Source organism: Equus caballus, chromosome 28 (assembly GCF_041296265.1).
Source record: "Equus caballus isolate H_3958 breed thoroughbred chromosome 28, TB-T2T, whole genome shotgun sequence".
Classification (NCBI taxonomy): domain Eukaryota; kingdom Metazoa; phylum Chordata; class Mammalia; order Perissodactyla; family Equidae; genus Equus; species Equus caballus.
In genome coordinates, this window is record NC_091711.1 from 32793722 (window position 1) to 32817197 (window position 23476).

Below are 23476 nucleotides of genomic sequence, written 5' to 3' on the forward strand. Positions count from 1 at the left end.
TGCCAATATTGTTCTACACAGTCATGCATCACTTAGCGATGGGGATCTGAGAAATGCATCGTTAGGCAATTTTGTCATTGTGTGAACATCAGAGTGTACTTCCACAAACCTAGACAGTATAACCTACTACACACCTAGGCTACATGGTACTAATCTTACGGGACCACCATCATATTTGCAGTCCGTCATTGACAGAAACGCCGTTATGAAGCTGGCACACAGACGGTATATATTTTACATAGTTCAGCTCACACGGTATATACAGCTTTGTATTATGCTCCACAAATTTGATATTCTATCATGATTGTATTCTCCTATCATTACAGACTTTCTGAGGATATAACTTTAAACCATTACATAAGATTTTGGTACATAAGGGGCCTGCCCAGTGGCACAGTGGTTAAATGCACCCGTTCCACTTCAGCGGCCTGGGGTTCACCGGTTCAGATCCCAGGGGTGGACATGGCACCACGTGGCAAGCCATGCTGTGGCAGGCATCCCACATATAAAGTAGAGCAAGATGGGCACAGATGTTAGCTCAGGGCCCGTCTTCCTCAGCAAAAAGAGGAGGATTGGCAGCAGATGTTAGCTCGGGGTAATCTTCCTCCAAAAAAAAAAAGATTTTGGTACATTAAGGTACCATAATCAACCTATTACTCTATGTTATACATTCAGGTTTTTCCTATTTTAAAAAAATAACACCACAATGAGCATCTTCATATGTTAATCTTTGCCTTTCAAATTATTTCAGATTGTTTATCAGAAGTGTGATTAACCCCCAGCATACCATCAGGGTCCCCTGGATCCAAAGTCAGTTTTGAGTTTCTTTTTTGAGCAGTCCTAACTATTTGTGAGGATTGCTATTTCATGACTTTTATTCTTTCTTGGAGCTCTTCCAAAAACTCATTCCACCTTACAATTTCCATGAGTCCACTGGACCCTTTTAAAAATCTAAGATGCAATATGAGACATTAGTGATCTTATTTTTCCAACATCTTGAAACATTTTGCTACTTTATCATTGTAGGAATTATTTCATCACTACTCATCAATTATTCCCACCCATGATTTTTTTAAAAGACTAAATTAAGAAAGCAGGAGAAAGACAGGAGATGGTGTAAGATGATGCAATTGTGAAATAAATCATCACTACGACATCATCCTTCAGGTTACTCACTGAACTGCCCAAGCAGTACATCATTTTCAAGAAGGTAGAAGTCTGAAGATGCCATCTTTGCAGTCATTTTTTTTTTTACCTTTCATGGAATACAGTCGAGAATTCCTAATTTTTCATTTTCTACTCATAAGGGCAAAAAGAATAAAACTGACAGAGGAAGACATTTCACACTTATTAGATGAGTCAGAAGATGAATGCAAAGAGATGGAGAGCAGCTCGCTGGGGTCTAATGATGATGGGTAAATTGATCACAAAAGTAACACCTCAGACTGTGAGTCTCCAATGACCACATCCTGGATGAAATCTAGGATCAAAGAATGCACAATATATTTCTGAAGACACAAAGGAAACATGACATTCTCATCCAGTTAGTCATTCCACGGGGAGCCATTTAACAAGGAGAATCTCACCATGCAACACTTTGTGACAAGAACACAGATTGTCGTCCTATTTTACTAAAGGGGTATGTAAGAGTATTCTTTCACCTTTTGTGATGTTTGTGCACCAAAATTTACTTGAAACAGCTCATAAGTAGACAAATGCTGAAAACAGGTGACTTTTCGGAGATGGGTACAAAATAACCAACACACGCACCCAAAATATCGAACGATGTCTTACTGCTAAAATCCAATTGTCCATATTTTATTACTCTTTACATTACTCAGGACAACCTCCTGGCTCCGTTTTAAGAGCTAATATTTATTAAGCACTTATCATGTACTACATGTTATCACAAGCACTTTATATTACTCCTTTAATCCTTGTAACAACCTTATGAAGCAAAGACTATATTATTCCCATTTTCTATATGAGGATGCTTGAGGCACACAGAAATTACATAATCTGCGGAAGGACACACAACCACTAAATGGCAGAGCTGGGATCCAAACCCAGGAAGTCGGGCTCCAGCATGTATGCTCGTAACTCTCTTCCCCAGGATTATAGGAATCAACAAACATTTGAGAAGGGTGCATCTTTTTCCAAAATAAAATGGAGTCAATCCTTCATCATTTTGGTGCTTACCACAGAGTCTACAGTGTTCCCCTCCCCTCTGCTCACTTCTTTCTGACTGGGAATGGCCCACGTTGTCCACTTTTCTTCTAAGGGGCCAACTGAAATACTCAAAAGGTACTACTTTCACAGGGTGACAGCTCCACTCGGGGCAGTACCAGCCGCAAAGAGGTATTCTGAGCATGTTTCAGAAGGATCCTTAGAGCTTTGGGGCTTGAGTCTCTTCGAGAACCTAACAGAAGTTATAGAATCCTTTCCCCAGAAAAATGTACATACAGATTTCGCAGAAAATTTCGGGGAGGTTGACCCCTGAAGCCTACTCACAGTCAATAGGGAAGGTGTCATATTACAGAAACCTTTACACCCCGACCCAGAATGTCCAGGCAAAGGCAGGCAGGAAGGAGCGTCTGTCTCCCACTGACAACCTAGACGTGACTGAGTCTACTGAAAATCCAGTCAAGATTCACCAACAATTTCACTTCCACACTAGTTTCTTTTGTCAAAATCAATGAGACAATAACCTTGGCTTTTTTTTTTCTTTTGCAAATAAGACCAATCTGCGGGTGGTAAACAGACATTTTAAGAATTTGAAGGCAGACGGTTCAAAAGAAGGAGTCCCGAGGAAGGAGAAGCTGCCAGTCTTGGGCATCTAACACCCAAAGATCCCCTGGTCTTACATAATCAATGGGCCACTGCAGATGATGCTATTTTCTGAATATGACCTTCACGCTGCATTGTCCTTGTGAAGTAAGTGAAGCGGGATCACTTACAGAGTGACCGAAAGCTCTGCTTTCCCAAATGACCTTTCCAAGGGAAGTTCTAACAGCGCGTTTAAATTAGAAATTTATATTTAGAAATGGCGTTGACAATCAAGTTTATCTCCCCTTTTACTACCTGACAAGATATGTGAAGCCCTCAAGGAAATGCCACGACGATGGAAAATCAGGAACAGCACATCTGCGAAGGCTGCCAGGAAGCCCCGCTGGAGGGAGGGGCTGCGCTGCGGGAATCACACGAACCCCAGCACCGGAAAGCCCGGCTGCTTCACCTGTCATCACTCCAAACAAACGGGAGGAACACCAGAAGCCTAAAAGGGATCTCAACACCCCATGCAACCGCTTCAGAAAGGTGCTAAGAACAAAAGGAAAATTACAAGGCAAAAGAAAATGCCAACCACTCAGAGAGAGAAACCACCTGTCTAAACCGTAGACTGTGAAGTATAAACCGAGGGCCCCTGACCAGTCGGTTATGTACTTCCCCAAAGCAGAAACAAGAGGGGGTACGAACTCAGAAAGTGAAGTGCTTCTGTACCTGATGGATGATGACAGCAAGACTATACAACTGGTACAAAGAGATGGAGAGACAGCGCTGACCGGAGCGCAGCGCCAGCGTGGCCGCCCGAGGTGGGAGACGAGCCCCTTCCACCGGGCAGCACAGCAGGCTGGGAACCCGCTGGCACGCTCGGCAGCTTCCAGTTTCTCATCTGCTAAGCCCACAGGGCACTGGGAAATGTGGGGAACAACCCACAGGGAAAATTTGTAAGCTTCCTGGGGTTTTTTTGGTTTGGATTTTTCTTCTTACTGTGGTAAAATACTCATTACCATCTTAACCATTTTTTAAGCGTATAGTTCAGGGGCGTTAAGTACATTCATAGTGTCCTGCGACCACCGCCACCATCCACCTCCAGAACTCATCTCATCTTTCAAAACTGCAGCTCTGGACCCATGAAACCGTCACTCCCCATCCCTCCTCCCAGCCCCTGGCACCACCATTCTACTCTCTGTCTCCATGAATCTGACTATTCTAGGTACCTCACGTGAGAAAAATCAGATGGTGTTTTTCTTTTTGTGACTAGCTTATTTTACGCAGCATAATGTCCTCAAGGTTAATCCATGTTGCAGCACGTGCAGAAATTTCCTTCTTTTTGAAGGCTGAATAATATTCCATTGGATGTATATACCACATTTTGTTTATCCACTCACCCATCGATGGACACCTGGGTTGCTTCCACCTTTTAGCTGTTGTGAATAATGCTGCTATGCACATGGGTGCACAAATGTCCCTGTGAGCCCCTGCTTTCACTTCTTTAGGACATACACCCAGAAACAGAATTGCTGGATCATACAGTAATTTGACTTAATTTTTTGAGGAACTCCCATACAGTTTTCCACAGCCACTGTATTTTCTGTTTTGCTTTTTTTTTTAAGACCACCACAGAAGAATTCCTTCCTTGCCTAAACTTTACCCCTACTATTGACAGAGAATACAAATGAAGTCAGAACTTGGGAATAGAAGTCAGACATTTTCTACCTATTCAAGGAAAGATTTTAAAACTCTGTAAAGATCTGAGTCTTAGAAAAACAATTTTTGCCAAGTACCTCATCCCCATCAACATTCAGAAACGCTAAATGACTCTCTCTTAATAAAGGCCTCGAGCCTAACAGAGCAGCGTGTGGGGACAGCACCAAGTAGAAATCCATGGCCTGGGTCATGTCAAGGAATATTCCTAATATCTTCAGAAAGGCAACGTGACTACCACTCAGCCCTTGGACACACAGCACTGGAAAGAAAGCTCTAAAGTGTGCCAAGTACAGTACTCGCTCTCAGCATTAACCCAGGAACTAGTCAGATGAAGAGAGAAGGGGCATGGGGGATAGGTCTGGCAAGCTGAGGTCCTAAAGGCAGCCTGCAGTAAGCAATGGCTGTGGGCACTGGTTGTTGGTGCTCGCCCAGGGTGGCTGTGCCATCTCCCGCTCACTCACATTCAGTTTGTCTCTCCTTCCAGGCACATGGGGAGGATTACACCTCACACCCCTGGCTCTGGCCAGCTCTGGCCAACAGACTGTGGGCAGAAGTGACACGCCTCACTTCCAGAACAGGGCGTACTCCCTTCCCCCACTGCATCTACCATGGAAGCATGTGCTATGGAGAGACCACAAGATGGAGGAGCCTAGAAGCTAAGCCACCAAGTGGAGGCAACTGCCCTGGAGAGCCGCCTGCAGCCCCAGTAGACTTCGCATGAGCAAACAATAAACTTTGGTGATAGCTGTCTGTAGTAAGCTGCTGAGATTTTGGTGTTGCTTGTCACTGCAGCATAACCTGGCCTAACCTGACTGATACATCTCCTATCTCTCCAGTACACTGGATTTCTTTGGGAAACCACCCCTCCCCAACATTCAGACTGTATGTTCCACTCCTCACTCCAGAAAGAGAGCACATGACCCAGGCCAAACAGAGCACCTGGATTCCCTCACCAACACTGATTAATTTGGGGCAGACACAGGACCCCCTCTAGCTAATCATCATCACACTCCCCCTGCAGCCAAAGTGAACCAACAAGTCCAACCAAGGAAATTTCTGGATTTGTAAGCAAATTTCAAGAAAGAGGCATTCTTTTCTTCATAATTTGGACCTAAGAGGACATGAATCTGGAAACGCCAGAGGCCATGGCTAGGAACCTGAAAAAGAGGCCAATAAGGAAAAAGGCAAGGTCAAGAGAGAGAGGAAAAGCCACCCAGTGACATCATCTAAACTTGGATCAAGCCACACTTGAAGCCAGTACTACCTCTGGATTTTTCCATTACACAAGCCCATAAAATGTCTTCTTTAAACATTTTTTTGCTTAAATTAAATCAGTTCAAGTTGGGTTTTTCACTGCTTGCAGCTAAAGGAGTCCTAACGAAAAGTTCATTTCAAGGATATTCAGCCACTCAAACTTCTTAAATTCTTACTGCCTACAAATTTTAACTGTTTAACCTGGCATCAAAGGCAGTCCCCATTTAGACTTTAATCCTCCTTTCCAATCTTGAATTCTCCTTCATGTGCCCTAGTTTCAGCAAGACGGGTAATCTACCACTCTGTGTTCTCCAGAATATACTGTAGGAGAGTAGTGACTTCAGTCAAATTCGCCTGGAATATTCGGTCTCTCTGTCTGACTAAATAAACACTGGTTAGCTTTACAAAAAGAATGTCAAGTAAGATTTTCCTTCACGCTGTGCTGCAAAACCAACACTATGTGTATCAAAGAGTTAAATTTACTTAAAAAAATTTTTTAAAGTAGGAAAAATATATAGATTACTAATTATTTCACCTCTGCATAGAATGTAACTTTCTCAATGTAAAAGCAATACAATAAATCACAAAAGGAAAATATCAACAGATCTACAATGTAGTTTTTAAACATCTGTGTATCTAAAAATATCAAAAACAATAATCTGGGGGGAAGGTTATATTAGACAGAAAATTAAAAGATAAACAAGAAAGGGCTAATATCCTTAATATAAAAAATCCAATAAATAAAAAGATATATCTCACAAGAGAGGAAATTAAATGGCTAATAAATGGAAATGTTCCACTATTCTAATTATTAAAAAAGCAAATTAAAACAATTAGACAGCAGCTCTCTCTGAAACGTGGAACTACCAATGGTTTTACTGTATTTCATTTACTTTTTTTCCCCTAATAAGCACGTGTTCCTTGCCGAAGGAATAAAAGGCAGGCGCCATTTTCCTCCTATCAGCGTGCAGTAGCATTTTTGTCGCTATTGTGGTTATTTGTATGTGTTGTTTCCGGGGGTCTACTCTTGTTCTGTTTTTAGTGACAGAACACAGGGCTGGCAGTGGGAATGGGGCAGCCTCACCCCTTGCTGCTTAAGACTATAAATCAGTTGGAGCTTTCTGGAAAGCAGGTTGGCAATAAGTACCAAGATCGTTTTAAAAATATTCATCCCCTTTGACCCAGTAATTCTCCCTCTAGGAATCTATGTTAAGGAACATTCAGAGATGTGGATAAAGATTTATATAGAGAGAGATCCTTACAGAGACACTAATAAAGCAAAAGCTGGAGAAAACGTGCTCCACTTGGAGGCCCAGACATACATGCCAGATATTTGAACTTAGGAACCAAAAAGTGTAAGAAGAATATGATCAGTTGAAAAAGCTGAAATGCACTCGAAAACCGTTGAAGTTTAATTTTCTGGTAATGCAAACCACAAACCCAGAGACATTAAGATGACATTTTTCTTTAATTAATTAGGATTTTCCTTTTCAGTATATGTCCTAGACTTCAAGCTGTTCTTCTAGAAAAAAAGAATATACAGAGCTGAAATCCCTGAAGAAGAAAAAGGAAGGGGAGGAAAAAAGGGAGAAAGAAACAACTTTTTTTTCTAGACAATTTTAGAGCTTACAAGAAAAGAGAGGGAAAGCCTGCATTTTCCCCCATATACCACCACCAAGCTTTCTGTGCATCTCCCAGGGCTCAATGGACCAACAAGTTATCCTAGTGGCCAACAACCACGTGCACTTGCTGTGTGCCAGGCACCGTGCGAAGCAACGTACACAGACCTCACTTAACATGTTACTATGCCCACTTTACAGAAGAGGAAAATGAAGATGAGGCAAGATACCAGCTCAAGGTCCCATTTATTTTTTTGTAATATATTTCAATGTTCCTACATCAACAAAAGTTAGAGCAGATTTAAAACATTTGTTTTTCCCTAATTTGACCAACTCTCAACTTCTGCTGTATTTCATAATAGTCATATACTTCATGAATATTCATAAATATTCAAAATATTTTATGAACTATCTCATATTTATCATGGCTTCAAATGCTCTTTGAAAAGTTCACATGTAGATTGAAAACAACTAGGTTTCAAAATTTCTTTTTAAAGTGTACATATAGATCAAAAATACATGAAAAAAAGCATAGGGACTTTTTCTTTCTAAGGTGAAGCAATATTTACATCCCCCACCACCGTCTCCATTCACAACAGACAAAACAAGCATCCAAGGAATCCTATTCACAATAAAGGGGAACATCCGTGGGGTTCCTTGCCCAGCACACCCCAACCGATAGATAAGACGTGACCCTCCCCCACCTCTAAACACACAAGTCCTGGGTTCTCCGGGACCCTGCCCCGCCCCTCCAGCCGTCGATGTTGGTCCAGCGTGGGACACCTGCCTCGAGCTGGACCACTCCTGGAGTCCCACCTCCGGGGTAGGTACCCGACTCAAGCCAGGCCAAACCAGACTCCATCCCTTAGTTCTTTGTTTCCATTTCATAGCTTTATTGAGGTACAAATGATGAATAAGTTACACACAAAGGATACAGTTCAATGAGGTTTGAAACATGGATACACCTGTGAAGCTATCATCCTAATAGAGACAATGAGCACATGGAACAGCCCCAAACATTTCCTGCACCCCTCTGAATCTTTTCCCTTCCCCTCCCTCCACTCCTGCCCATCCCCAGGCAACTACTATTCTTCTTTTTGTCAGATTCATTTGCATTTTCTAGAATTTTATATAAATGGGATCATCCAGCACGTAGTATTTTGGTGAACTGGTTTTCCACTTACTAAACTGGCAGGAATTTTTTCAATAAGCACTTACCACACACCTACTATGTGCTAGACACCATACCGGGCACTGTGCAGAGGGATTACACATAAATAAAATAGCAAAGCACCAACTCTGTCGTGAGCAACAGCACAGGCAGTGAGGGAGGCCGAGAGACGGCGCGCTGACAGGCGGAGATGAGAGGAACTTAACACAGGCTGGCAGTGCCCCCCGAGGAGGCGGCAACTCCAAAGTCATTTTTATTGCATCTATTAATCGAAAAAGAAGGTTTCATTTGTCCATTAGTTTAGATATTTTGCATCACCTCCAGGGAAAATCAATCCATGACAAATGGAATTACTCATCTGAATAATTAATAACGCATATGACATTTACACTACTCCCACCAAAACTTAAAATTACACCTCTCATTACTTTGTAAGGAATATCTGTAATTCTGACTGATCCACAGAAATTCAGCATGCTTCCTGAAGTTCCAAACACAAAACTACATGCAACTGAAATCTGAACTACACGTAATTTGACATAAAATTACAGTCATCCCTCAGTATCCGAGGGACCTTGGTTCCAGGACCCCTGAGGACACCAAAATCCACAGATGCTCAATTCCCTTACATAACATGCACAGTATTTGCATACAACCTCCACACATCCTCTCATATACTTTAAATCATCTCTAGATTACTTATAAGGCCTTACACAATGTAAATGCTACGTAAATAGCTGTTAAACGTACTGTACTGTTTAGGGAATAATGACAAGAAAAAGGTCTGTACGTGTTCAGTATAGACACAACCATCCACCGCAGGCCTTTCAATCCGCAGTTGGTTGAACCCACGGAAGCAGAACTCATGGATACCGAGGGCCACCTGCATGTATAGCGAGAGTTTAATGACAAACTAATCTTAAGATAAGTCATTTAATAAAAAACAAACGTACGTGCTCAAAAGAAAAGCACATTTGTTTCAAGGGAAAAACATCTTAGAAAAAGAAAATCTAATCCTGTCAAAAGACCAAATACTCGGCAAACTCTCAAGACTTCACCGAAGTACAGAGCAAGCAGAAAGGGAACAAAACTCAGCGCCTTCCATGCGCAGTGCACTGGACGCTTTTCTTTGGCTACCTCAGTTAACATCACAAGAACTCTGAGAGGTCAATACTGCTATTCCTAATGTGCAGATGAGAAAATGAGACTGAGAAGGAAGTGGTCCACAGTTGCACAGCTGTCAAACAACACAATGTAGGTCGACTGCCTGGCAGAGTACTTGGCACATAGTAGGTGCTTCATAAACGCCAGTCCCTTCTTCGTCTCTCTACTTATCCACTCAACTAATATTTTTCCTAGATCGGCATGAGCTGGGAAACCCTCCCTCCACACCGCACTCCCCCCTTCAGGGGATCTTTGAGGTCAAAACTATTTTTATAATAATACTAAAATTTCGTCGGCAGGATAACGTCCACATCCTAGTCCCTAGTCCCTGGCTGTGACTATGTTGCCCTACAGGACAAGGGGGAATTAAGGTTGCAGATAGAATTGGGGCTACTTATCAGTTGTCTTTAAAGTAAAGTGTCCTGGATTATCCAGGTGGGCCCAACGTGACCAGAAGGGTCCTTAAGTGTGGAAAAGGCAGGCAGAAGACTCAGCGTCAGAGGGATGCCACGTGAGAAAGGCCGACCAGCCACTGCTGGCTTTGAGAATGGAAGGGGCCCTAGACCACAGAATGCAGGCAGCCTCGAGGAACTGGAAAGGGCAAGGAAACCCTCTCTCCCAGAGCCCCCCAAAGGAACGCGGTCTTGCCAACACCTTGATTTTAGCCCAGTGAATCCCAGTTCACACTGCTGACCTCCAGAAGTACAAGACGGTAAATTTATGTTGTTTTAAGTCACTAAATTTGTGGCCATTTGTTACAGGAGCCGTAAGAATTCAGTACAGAGATGGTCTGCCTTTTTCACTCGTTCGCTCAGCAACGTACAGCGGAGCTTCCCAGCGTGCTGTCTGACGCTGCGACAGACTGAAGGCAGAGGCCGATCTGAGGGTCCAGCTGTCTTCTATTAATCCCCACATTACAGAAATTTGCAAAAAGGTGAAACCATGTCATTCTTCTAAAGTTCTTTCATTTTACAAAATAGTCACTTTTCATAAAAAGTATGTCATTGGGGCTGGCCACGTGGCCGAGTGGCTAAGTTGGCGCACTCCGCTGCAGGCGGCCCAGTGTTTCGTTGGTTCGAATCCTGGGCGCGGACACGGCACTGCTCATCAAACCACCCTGAGGCAGCATCCTACATGCCACAACTAGAAGGACCCACAACGAAGAATATACAACTATGTACCGGGGGGCTTTGGGGAGAAAAAGGAAAAAAATAAAATCTTTAAAAAAAAAAAAAGTATGTCATTAATGTTACCAGGTAACAGATTTCTTGTTACTTTAAATTAATAAATGCATATTTTAAAAATCTCTCAGTTTTGGTTTCTAATACAGTCACTATCAGTATAAGCTATACAAACAAAAACTTGGGGATCTTCAATAATTTTAAGTGTGTCAAGGAGTCCTGAGAGCAAAACGTTTGAAAACTACCCTAGCCATGCCTGCCCTGCTCGCTATTATAACTAATGTAACCAGCACATGGATGATACACAAAAAATATCTGGTAAATTAAATGGAAACGCAAACAACGTTCTGATATTGATATTAATTGTGTTTCTGAAGTAGATTTTCCTGCTCAAGAGAGCAAAAGAAATATTCCAATCTACTTGGAGAGTTATATTTCTAAACACAAACTAAAATTTTATTCAAGTTTATATACTAATATCTTATAAATTCATTTAATACAAAACAGCTCCTCAAAACCCTAGTAAACTGAAAAAGATGAGTTTTTCAAAGGTAAGGACCAACCCATTAAAGCACAAAAATTTCCTATAAAGCCCAGCCTGGGAGCCAGCCCAGTGGCATAGTGGCTAAGTTCACATATTCTACTTCAGTGGTCCAGGGTTCTGGGGTTCAGATCCCAGGCATGGACCTACACACCACTCATCAAGTCACGCTGTGGCAGCGTCCCACATACAGAACAGAGGAAGACTGGCACAGGTGTTAACTCAGCAACAATCTTCCTCAAACAAAAAGAGGAAGATTGGCAACAGATGTTAGCTCAGGGCCAATCTTCCTCACCAAAGGAAAAAAAAAAAAAACCAGCCTGATCAACCAGCTCACCTCTCTTTCTCTCTGCAACATCTCAACTACATAATGTGCAGGATTGAACTTTTTTAAAAAGTAAAAATAAAAATGATCTTTTTCTCTGAAGCACTTCCTAATGTGTGACAGGCATATAAACAAGCAGTAGAGGGAGACAGGGCTCTTCTCCAACTGGCTAAGTGCATTCTTTTAACAAGTGGGAAATTATAAAGAAATTTTTTAAAAGCTTTTTTTTCCTTTTTTCCTTCCTCTAAAATAGATCTTGTCAATATAGGACTGACACAGTCTGGATCTGGCTGATGGGAAACTTCACGCGAATTAACCCACATTGGACATTGTTCTAACAGAAGTACGATGCGTACCACAGAAGAGCTGATTGCTTCCCTGCACTTTGAACCAATCAGACAACATGTGACTTCCCGTGGTCAGGACCAAATATGGAGAAAAGGGATAACGACAAACCAGAGTGAACGCAAAAGCAAGATTTCAAAATAGTGAAGTCCGAGGGGAGGGACAGTGATGATGTATGATCGCCATCTTCATATTTAAGCAGCCACCATATGGGAGGGGAATTAGAACTATTTTCTGAGACAGGCCATCCAAAATAAAACTGCAGCCTTGTGATCCTATGGCAAAGTAAAGCAGGTGCCAGACGGCCACTAACAAGGGCTGTGGAAAAAGGGATTCCTTCTTCCAGCGGAGGACTGGACTCGAGGGCCTCTCCAGGCCCCTCTAGCTCTCTCCCATCTTAGGAATTTCTTTCCTACCTGAAAATGTGAAAATTATTATGTGGTATGTTTCTCCCATAAGCCCTTCTGCTACTTTTTCCTGTGGCCACAGGATCATCAATATCATACGCCTAAACAAAAGAAGACTTTTAAATACATCATGCTATTTTTAAAACACAAAGCAAGGTATAAACACCGTACGAAGGAACTCACATCCCCACCAGTCAGCTTAGGAAAGAAACCGCTGAAGCCCCCCCACTTCGACCTCCTCCTGCAGAGGGAACCGCTGCCTTCATTTTGGTCTTTATCATCCTCCTGTATTTCTCCAGACTTTTACCATACATGTGGATCCCTACAAGCAACCTGTCCTTTTATGTTTTCAAATCTTTTTATAATTGGTATACATCTGCAAATTGCCTTTTTTACTCACTATTATTTTTGTGAGAGGCATCCACGTTGACATATACGCATAGCTCTAGTTTAGGAGCCAACATACATTTTCTACAAAGGGCCAGTTAGTGAGTATTTTGGGCTGTGCAGGCCTTCCAGTCTCTGTTGCATCTACTCAACTCTGACATCGCAGCACAAATGGAGGCAAAATACATAAAATATATATATATATATATATATATATATATATATGTGGAAAGAGACAGCAGGCTAGATCTGGCCCGTGGCCAGTACTCTGCCACTCTTCATTCAGTAAACATTATCTCCTTTCAACGCCATTTCAGTGTTCATCTGATATTAACACTTGTTGATTTTCCTTGGTTAGCATTTGCCCAAGATCATCTTTGCCCACTCTTAATTTCAACCTTTCTACATCTTTGTTTTGTGGTGTGTCTCTTATAAACAGCAGCCAGGTAGGTTTTGTTTCTGATATCTCATCTGACAATCTGTCTTTCTAACCTGAGTTTATCATGACTACTGAGATAGTTGGAATTATTTCCACCATCACATTTTATGATAGTTCCTGCTTTTCTCTGTTTCTCCCACTCTCTTTTGCACTGATTTCTGTACTGCCAATATTTGTTTAGATTAACTCACCTGTCTACCAATCTCTCCATTCTCCATTTGGGCCTGATTTGAAGGGCTATTCACCCATGACGAGTTTGCAGTTGCTTCTATCAGGAATCCCAGAACACTATCACGCTGGGATCATTTAGTTAATTAATCACTCTTCGTTAATTTCTCAGCTTGAGATTACAAGCAGAGTAAATTCAAACCCACTCCCATGTGAGCACTAGCCTGTGATTACAGCGTCAGAGGGAGACTCCCACAACCTCCCCACCCACATAGAACAACATCTGGAGTACAGGCCAAGAGAGCCAACTTCCCTTCTTGTCTCCCTGCATGGAAGGCAGCCGTGTGTGGGGCCCAGATTCAGGGGAGAGTGTCAGACAGTGTGCACGTGTGCCCCCAAGGCAGTGAGTGTGTTCGCTCCCAGCAGGCACAGCCAATGAAGCCCAACCACGCTCCCGGGACGGTGACACCTTCAGAGCGGCTCGCCACTCTTCATTTTTAGTCCCTGTGCTTTCACTTCAGTTTCTCAGAGCTCAGCTATGCAGTCAAAAGAAAGGTCTTTGTATATTTCTCAGCATGTGAGTTATCCCATACAAAACAGTCTGTGGACTACCCATCTAGTCTACCAGCTTGCCAGAAGCCAAAATCCAAAAGAAGAACTCTGAAACAGAGAGGATATCTGTTTCCACATCTTCAAGAGCTCAGGAGAAGACTGGTTTCCAAACCCAGCTCGTGAAAATACAGAACCCTGGGCCCTAGCTCCACGCCTGATGAAGCAGAATCTCCGGGGGAGGGCCTGGGACTCTCCATCTGCGAACGAGCTCCCCAGGTGATTCAGATGTGCCACCAAGTTTGAAACGACTAAAAAAAAATTGTAATTCTACTTACCTTCAAAGGCTGGCAACAAAATTATCACTTAATCTCCTTTTTACATTTTATCTCTTTCTGCTTCCTAATTATGCTACCCAGATGCCCCAGTGAAAGAGGACGATGAATTCTAGATTTCAGCCCCTCCCTCTTCGCTGGTGATCACCTCGCCAGCGCCAAGAGTTACAGAAACACTCAACACTCAGAAGTAAAAGTCAGGCCAAAAACATGCCGTCATTCTGGGCAGACTTCTTGATCTCATATGCAAATTTTAATCCAGAAAACAGTCCCCATGCTGAGTCTGCCTCCATAAGCACCCCATCATACGTCAGTCCTTCCCACTCTCTTGAAGGGTGAGAGAGGGCTTTAGGAGCACTAGCTTCACCAGATGAGACCAAGATGCTCTGGAAACCCCTGAAGTGACGTACATAATAGTTTGCGCGTGTGCTTGTGTCATTTGTAACTGTGCACATCTGTCTATCTTTGTAAAGACAGAATACACAGCTTTCTCCAGATTTACGAAGGGTCCCTGGCTCCATTATCCTATATCCCTGTAGCAGAGAAAAAGTATATGGTTGTACAATCAAGCATCTTTGGGTCTTATTAATATACATTCTTGCTACCCAAATTACTACAACTTCCCAAAGTATATTCTTTAGAGCCTCTATTTTGAGCTATTATCTCAAAAAAGGGGCTCCATGGTCAAACTGACTTGGGAAGTGCTATATCCACATCCTCCTTCTTGGAGAGTCACGCATTTTAAAGGCTCTGATAAGCCCACATGTAAAGAAGCTTCTGTAACACATGCTTTCCACATTTCTTTAACATCTCTCAGAAGATGGTGCAACACAGTCTGAGAAACACCGGCCTAATATAAAAAATTATCTCACAGGCATCTTCTTAACACAGCGCAGTTCCCTGAGGGAGGGGTGTGCATTTTATGCTGATTCCACACACACTAAGCTTACCTCATTGCACTATGCACAATCCTTACTAAATACAGAATTTCTGATTGAATATTAAATGCTCTCAACTGAGAACTTTGAATAAATCCTTCAACACCCTGTAAAAGCTTCTAACACTTCACACCAATCCCCATAGCTCTTTCTACAACTTAATACACTTCATAGCCCCAGCCAAACATTCTAACTAGACCAGGCTCTGAGCTGACTTCTAAAGTAGGGGGAAATCCACTAGGCTCGTCAAAGGCATGGCTGGAGCAAGTCTCCTTAGAGGACTCCGGTACTTCCATTCTGTACCTAACAGAGCAGGCTAATGATCTGATGAGAGTTCAGGGAAAGTCAGGGATCAAGTTCAAAGAAGATGCACACAACATGCAGGATAACAGGCAATAACAGACCACACACAAATATATCCATCCCTTTACATTATAATCGCACGATGATTTCTTAGAATTCACCCTTTTAGGACAAGGTTTCTCAACCTTGGCACTAATGCCATTTGGGGCCGGACTATTCTTCGGAGGGTGGGGGGACTGTTCTGCACATTGTAGGATGTTTAGCAGCATCTCTGGCCTCCACCACTAGATGCCAGCAGCAGCCCCTCTCCCTAAACTGTGACCAAAAAAATCTGGGTGAGAACCACAGTTCTATGGGAAATTTTTGCTAGAGGTTATAAACTAATATTTCTTTTCCTAAAAATACAGAGAACCTTTTCTTAGAGCTCAGTTTGATACAGGATGCATAAATATTAATGAAGTGTGCTATTCTGGATGGGATCCTGAAGCAGAAAAGGACACTAGGTTAAAAACTAAGGAAATCTGAATTAAGTACGGACTTTGGTTAATATTGATACACACTGACAATGTATCAATATTGGTTCATGAATTGTGACAAATGTACCACAGTCTCATGAGACAAATAATAGGGGAAACTGCTTGTAGGGTTCAGAGAAACCACACAATTTTTCTGTAAATCTAAAACCAATATAAAGAACCTTATTAAAAAAAACTTTTTAAAAATTAAAATGGAAAAAAAAGAAGGGTGGAAAAGAAAGGGTAAAACAGAGAGTAAAAATCCTCTCTTTCCTGAGCAGGCCTCGTTCTGGGAGACCCTCCAAAGGGAAGACACCTGACAGGATTGTTAGGATTACGACAAGAGCTCAAATGGCCAGCAAGCAACAATCAGGAAGTACGAAAACAAAATTCTGTTGTCCTCTTGTAAACCGAAAAAAAAAAAGAAACTATATGTTTTTGTATGAATATCAGCATTTCTTCTGACGTCTCTCCTACAGACACAGCCCAAGCGTCAGCCTCAGAAGCATTTCCCGCATCCCCTGCATCCCTGAGCAGTTATCTGCTCCGGGGTCCAAGCCCATGGAGCCTGCTGTTTATCTCCCCAAAGCTGGACTGTCACTTATTTGTTTACCAGTCTCCCCATCCATGCAACACAGGTCTCAAGCTTGGCACAGCCAGGTGCTCAGCCACTGTGGGCCCCACCCTCTCAGATGTGTCCGTCTGTGACTTAACAGCCTTTAAGCCCACTGCTACATACTCAATAAATGATTGGGGAATTAACGCAAGCCGGGTGCATAGACTCGTACAGAATTCAGCTAACGGGGGTGAGGGAGGCTCAGCCCCAGACAGAGCAAAGAAGGAAAAGTCAAATCAAAGCCCCTGTGTTCTCAGGGGTGAGACAGGAACCACATGTGCATGTGCTGGGGGCATGAAGATGGGATGGGGCATGCTGAAACCTGATTCACAGACCTGTACCACTAAAGATCTTAGACGTTACTTAGTCCAGTGGCCTCATTCCACAGTGAAACCGAAGTCAAAGAGATCAGATGGCTTGTTCAAGGCCACCCAGCTAGTTACGGTGCCGCCCTAAACTGAAGGAGACCTAGACCCTAGAGCTAACTAACCCACCTCCACCCCTTACTAAGCAAGTGTCTAAGACTGAGTTATTTAATAACCACTAACAATAGCTACTCTCTACTGAGCATCTGCTGGGCGCCAAACCCACCCTAAAAATCCTCACATGTTATCCCCGTACTACAACTGAGAAAACTGAGGTCAGGGAAGACAGTAACTTGCCACCAAGGTCACAGAGCTAATAAACCTCAAAATCCCCCTCAAGCTGTCATATTCCCAAATCCCGCTGGGATCACCACCCACCAAAGTCCAAACTCTGGCTGAGGCTGATCTTCAGCACCCAACGCCTCAGCTGTCTCATTCGCCAGGCACTGTTCTGAACACCTGCCACGGATGGACTCACTCATTCCTGGTCACGATCCTAAGATGTTGGTACTACCAGGATCCCCATTCTACAGATGGGGAAACTGAAGCTTCGCGACCTCCCCAGGGTCTCACAGCCTGCAAGCGGCAAATCTTGTCCATAAAATAAGAATGACAAATATTTTTGCCAGCAGTTTCTCATAAAATATGACATTATCCTTCAACCAAGCAATGGCATGGCATTGAGAGAAATGACAACATATGCTCACCCAAAAACCTGTACACAGCCTTACTTGTAACAGCCAAAAACCGGAAGCAACCCAGGTGTCCCTTAACGAGTGAACTGTGGTTAAACAGCTCGCTGTGGTTAAACAATGGCACATCCATACCAGGAAATGCTACTCAGCAATAAAAAGGAGTGCGCTACTGACACAATGCACGTGACAACGTAGATGACTCTCCAGGGAATTACGCTCAGTGAGAAAAAAGCCAATTCCAAAAGATTACATACTGTATGATTCCAACCATGTAACATTTTTGAAATGACAAAATTGTAGAAATGGAGAACAGATAATGCCCCAGGGTTTCACGGGGCATCAGGAGGGAGGTGGATGTGGTTTCGAAGACAAAATGAGGGATCCTTGGGCTGAACTGTCCTGTATCTTGACTGTGGTGCTGGATACATGAACGTACATGTGATAAAACTGTACAGAACAAAACACACACACACATACAAGTACAACTAGAGAGCCGTGAATGCGCTCTGTGGGTTGCAGCAATGTCAACACCCTGGCTGTGATACTGTGCTATTGTTTTGCAAAATGTTACCACTGGGAGAAACTAGATAAAGGATCTCCCTGTATTCATTCTTAACAACTGCATGTAAGTATACAAGTCTCTCAATTTCAAATTTCAATTAAAAAAGTCTTGCCTGCCCAAAAGCTGGGTTAGACAATCTATATTTCTTTCATTTAAGATCCTGCCATTTCGGATGTCTCCAAAGGCAGTCTTCTTTCCAACACACCACACAACCACTTCAAAAACTGATGCAAAATGAACTCGGAGCAAAGGAAAACCAAGAAAAAAAGTCCTATTTCACAGAAGCCTGCACTGCAAGCCACTTGGAGTTCCCTCAGAAAATTATTCCAATTGGTGAAAATAAGCTTCTTGTTTTCTTTCATTAAAGTGACTTCTGGCCAAAAGATGGAAAATGTGATCCTACAAAATGTTCTCTCTCACCAAATATGCTCTCCCCATCTCTATGTGCCACCTCAACCTCTCCCCCGACCAAAAAATCAGTATACAAATTGGGGTTCTAAATCTTCCCTAAAAGATGTGGGCCCATGGATTATCACTGGCCCTTTACACGAGTTCCCAAATGGTCAGCTGTTACGGGAAGGCAGACGAGCGCAGCAAACAGGACAGTGGGTTAGGGGCCGAGACAGACCCGAGGTCAAGGTGTGACCTTGGCCAACTTCCTTAACACTTGAGTCTCACCTTTCCCATCTATAGGATGTGGATGTGGCACCCCCATGGTAGGTATGGGAAGAACGCAGGAAGACAATCTAGGTGCCTGGCAGTAGTATTTACTCGGTTCTCTTTTGGTCTCTCCGTTTCCCTCAGTAACAACCGACCCAAGCAGATTTTATGTTCAGCGGGCCATAAAGGAGTCACTCCTGGACCCCCTCCTCACTGAGGTTAGTAGACAGCCCACAACTCCCATCCTAGACCCCCTCCTATTTCAAACACAGCAAATCTTACCCTATCCCCTAAAAAAAAAAAAAGAAAGAAAGAAAATAGATCAGCCTCTGGACACTGCCACCTGCCCGGTAGCCCGGCTCCCGGGTAACCCGCCGCCTGCCGGACTCCGGCTGTTAGCATTATCACTGTTTGTTAATAACAATACCCAACGGTGCGTGAGGGTGACCGCCTCCCAAGAGATGTCTGTGGACCCCCCGGGAGAGCCCAAGGCCCTTCCAATACAGATTACTGGCTACAAAATCCCAAAAATTTATAAAGCAGTTTTCCCAAGAGAAAGGCAAGCATTGCAAAGTTTCTGGAGGCGCATTTTTCCGCGTTTCCCGCAATCGCACTGCAGAGGCGATGTCGCCCGCGGTTGGGGGTGAGGGCGACCGAGGGTCACCATTGGGGGGGACCGGCACGGGCTGGAGGGTTACCGCGTGGGAGGGGACCCGGCGCCGCAGCCCGGCGGGGAGGACCCCCCCCCAGGTACCGGGGCTCGGGGCGCCGCCGCACTCACCGTCCGTGCTCCTCTTCGCCTCCTGGTAGCGCTCCCACAGGTAGCGCTTCCTGTCCGGGGCGGTCCCAGGTGCAGTGCAGAGGGGCCGGGAGGGGCCCGCGCGCGGCCGACCCCGAGCCGCAGTCCCGCAGCCGCCCCGCAGGGTTGCCGCCGCCCCCCTCGCCCCGGCCCCACGGGCCACAGCCACCGCCGCCGTAGCCATGCTCGCCGCCGCCCCACTGCGAGCGCGGCCACCCGGCAAGAGCTCTGCCCGCGCTCAGCCCCGCCGGCTGGCGGCCCGCTGCGTCGGAACACGTGGCGGCGCGGCCCGCCCCTTCGGCCGCCGCGGGGCGGGGCCTGAGTGGGGCGGGGCCTGAGTGGGGCGGGGCCTGAGTGGGGCTGTGGCCTGAGCGGGGCGGGGCCTAGTCCGGCCCGGCTGGGGGCGGGGCCTGGGCGGGGCCTGCTGCGGTCGCTTCCCCGCCCTGCAGCGCGCGGAGGTGGCTGTGCGGTGGGGCAGAAGCCGGGTTAGGCCGAAGCCACGTGGAATGGGATGACTCATTGTCGGCCCTAGGCCACTAGACGTGGTCCCGGCGCCGGCCGCCGAGGTCCGCAGCACCTTCCTCCCGTGGTCTGGGGCCGTCCCCCAGGACTCTGGCCGCACTGACAGGGTCCCTCTGGCCCCGGCTTCAGAAGGTGACCTCTGGATCTCCCCTGGATCTCTGGGGCGGGTCTGGGACGTCCCCGGATCCCCAGTTTGGATCCTTCTGGGGATGCCCGTGAGGAGGCAGCGGAGCCGAGGCCCCATACGTGGGCTGATGTGTTCGAATGGTACACCACTGCTCAGCCTAGAAGGCCAGTGCCCCCCCAGAGATTTCTGCCTCGCAGGGGAGGCCTCGAGACACCGCCACCCAGCTCTTGCTCCTGCCCACGCTCACGGGCGCGGTGCATCTGCCTTCTCTCAGACCTGTCAGGCTGCGCCTGTTCTGTGCCTTGTGGTTCCACCAAAGCCGAATACAAAACAGGAATCCCCACCACCATGAGACATTTCTGTGTGGAGTGAGTCAGACTCGGATCCTGCAGGACAGACTGATGCGACCCACCCAGAACCCGCCTGAGAATCACTAAACTGCGGGGACTCCCCAACCTGTTGGTCACCGTTGAGCAGGGCGCTGGGTGGAGGACCGGGACTAACTCTCAAGGTTGGCACTCTGCCTGGGAGACCATTGTGCCATATGTGAACTAGGTGGGGCACGATTTAAAACAACCCAAAGCACTAGTGTATGCTTAAATTGTGGGCTGGAGGGGTGAGGAGATGCTTCATGGGTAAAGGTGGTTAGACCGTGACAGATAATAATAACTACTATTTATTGAAGGTTTGCTGTGTGCGTTCACTCTTGCAGTGCTCTCAGTAATCCTGAAAAGTAGGCACCATAATTTCTCCCATTTTATAAACAACAAAACTGAGGCTAAGAGAAGTAAGATAACTTTTGCAAGGTCACACAGCTGAGCCCGTTTCCATTTGGCTTTCTAACACAGTAGGTAGGATTTAGTGGGGTGGCAAGAAAGAAGGTAGCCAATAAGTAACCCTCAACAGTTAATGGGGCAGTAGCTTACAAATCACTGATAACATGAGAGACAATTAAAATGTTTGCAACAGATACGATATCAAATCCATGGACTCTGGTACTTTAAACTTACTTTATGGTTTTAGTTTATTCCAATTCATATCTTTTCTCGTTTATGTTTCATAAAAAAGGTTTGGCAAGAGCAACTGTAAATTTTGCTTACATAGAAAATTAATTCATGAATTCAAAAGAGAGAAACTATAGCAACATAACAGTAACACAATTAGAACTTTAATAACATTGTTTCAGTATATTTTCAGCTTTGGAACCCTGTGAGATCAACGCTCTTCTACTTACGATAAAAATGTGAATCACTTAAAAATTGCTCTTTTTGGCTAAAATCTATTAAAATATTTTAAGGGGCTAAAAATAATCAAATCCTCAGAGATTGATTACCATCACTCCTAAGAGTCTTAAAAGAAAATATCCCATCAAAGAGTTCTAAATAAAGACAAGCAGAAAAAAATTAGACACAAAAGAGCCATGATCATTTTTATTCTTTATTAGTATGGTTTGAGGTCTTCAACAATTTTGCTTCAAACTGAGATCTTCTCTGCAAAGAAACACTTCTGAGGAACTGAACTGTAATCGAGGCTATGAAAAAGCCATCTTTCTGAGATGAGTTCAGATACAGATTCCCAGGGATCATTTGTGCAAAGAGGCCCTTGCAGGGGATGCTGGTAAATCACAGTGGTTTGGCCTTTTCCCTCGTGCTTTTAGCTGACAAAATCCTTTGCTATGAAAGCTTTACTACACCATCCATTTTACCCAAGGATAAAATCTTAGAGGAATAATCTTTCTTTGATGCTTCTTTTTCTGGGCTATTTCCTATTTCATCATTATTTTGTGTCTTCCATCGAGTCTTTTCCTTAGCAGAAATGGAAATCATGGGTCTCAAGACCTTTTTCCCTTTTCCGGAATCCCATTTTGATTTATCTGAGACTGTTTGAGGTGCCAAGACCATGATTTTAGCCCTCTGAAGCTTATCCTCGTTCGTGCACATTGCAGAGCTGTATCAGAACTGCACGAGAACTCTGAGAGCTGTGGTAGGTCGATTTCACCTAGTGCTCACACTGCGAGGCGCCATTCCTAGAACCCTCGGAATATTGCTGGCTCATGCCTTGAGGCCAACATCTCCTGCCCTGGATGTGCTGTTTCTCTCAGAAGGCTGCAAAGATCAAAAGTTATCAAGAGGTCATATATATACCATGAATAACCAGAAGCATGCTTCTTTTCAAGACATAGAACAGAAACTCACTGTAGGATTCCATGGACCAACGAATGAGAAGATACCAGGTAGGTCACCCTTAAATCAAGTGATCTGTACAAATAGCCCGCTGCCTCAATCATGACATGATGACAAGAGTCACTTACCAATAATTGACCTGCTGGATATTTGAGAGTAAGAATATTAGAATTTTTAAAAATTACTCCTGGCTTCACATATTTAAAAGAGAAGGATAAAAAACATTTACAAAAGGCGGCATTGGAACATTATCTATTGCAGTTTTCCTGCCAAAACCAGGATCTAATTAATCTGAATCTAATTATAAGGAAAGAGTCAGACAGACACAAATTGAAGGACACTGGGCATGGAGGGTAGGACAGAACCTGATCTATGCTCTTCAAAAATGTCAGTGTCATGAAAAACAAAACAAGCCTACAGAAATGTTCTAGAAAGGAGCAACCAAATGCAATGGAAGATCTTACGTAGGATTCTAGATCAAAAAGTAAACAGCTATACAGAACATTTACTAGGACCTTTGGGGACATTTGAATATGGATTGTACATTAGATAATCTTAGGTGATGGTTGAATTTCCTGGGTTTGGTCATTGTACTGTGGTTATGCAGGAGAATGTCCTGTACTCAGAAGACACATGCTGACAGATTTAGAGATAAAAGTGTCAGATGTGCAATTAACTTCCAAATAGTTCAGAAAAAAAGATACGTACGTATGTATGCGTCTGTGCGTGTGTGTGTGAGAGAAAGAATGCAAATATGGCAAAAACATTAACAATTGGCGAATACAAGTGAAGGGTATATAGGTGTTCATTATACAATG

General features: G+C 44.2%; 1 protein-coding gene across 2 annotated transcripts in view; it reads right to left on the bottom strand.

The window, feature by feature from the left end:
* The window catches only part of NT5DC3 (5'-nucleotidase domain containing 3), a 93509-nt gene that overhangs the window by 43247 nt on the left and 26786 nt on the right, over positions 1-23476 (bottom strand). Inside the window, exon 1 of one of the 2 annotated variants that reach the window (XM_070254567.1) lies at positions 19809-20107. The exons of the other annotated variant lie outside the window; for it this stretch is intronic. Within the exon in view, the coding sequence (XP_070110668.1) occupies positions 19809-20010 (202 nt within the window). The 5' untranslated portion in view covers positions 20011-20107. Of the gene's footprint in view, positions 1-19808; positions 20108-23476 lie in introns of those variants that run through there. 2 annotated transcript variants of the gene reach the window in all.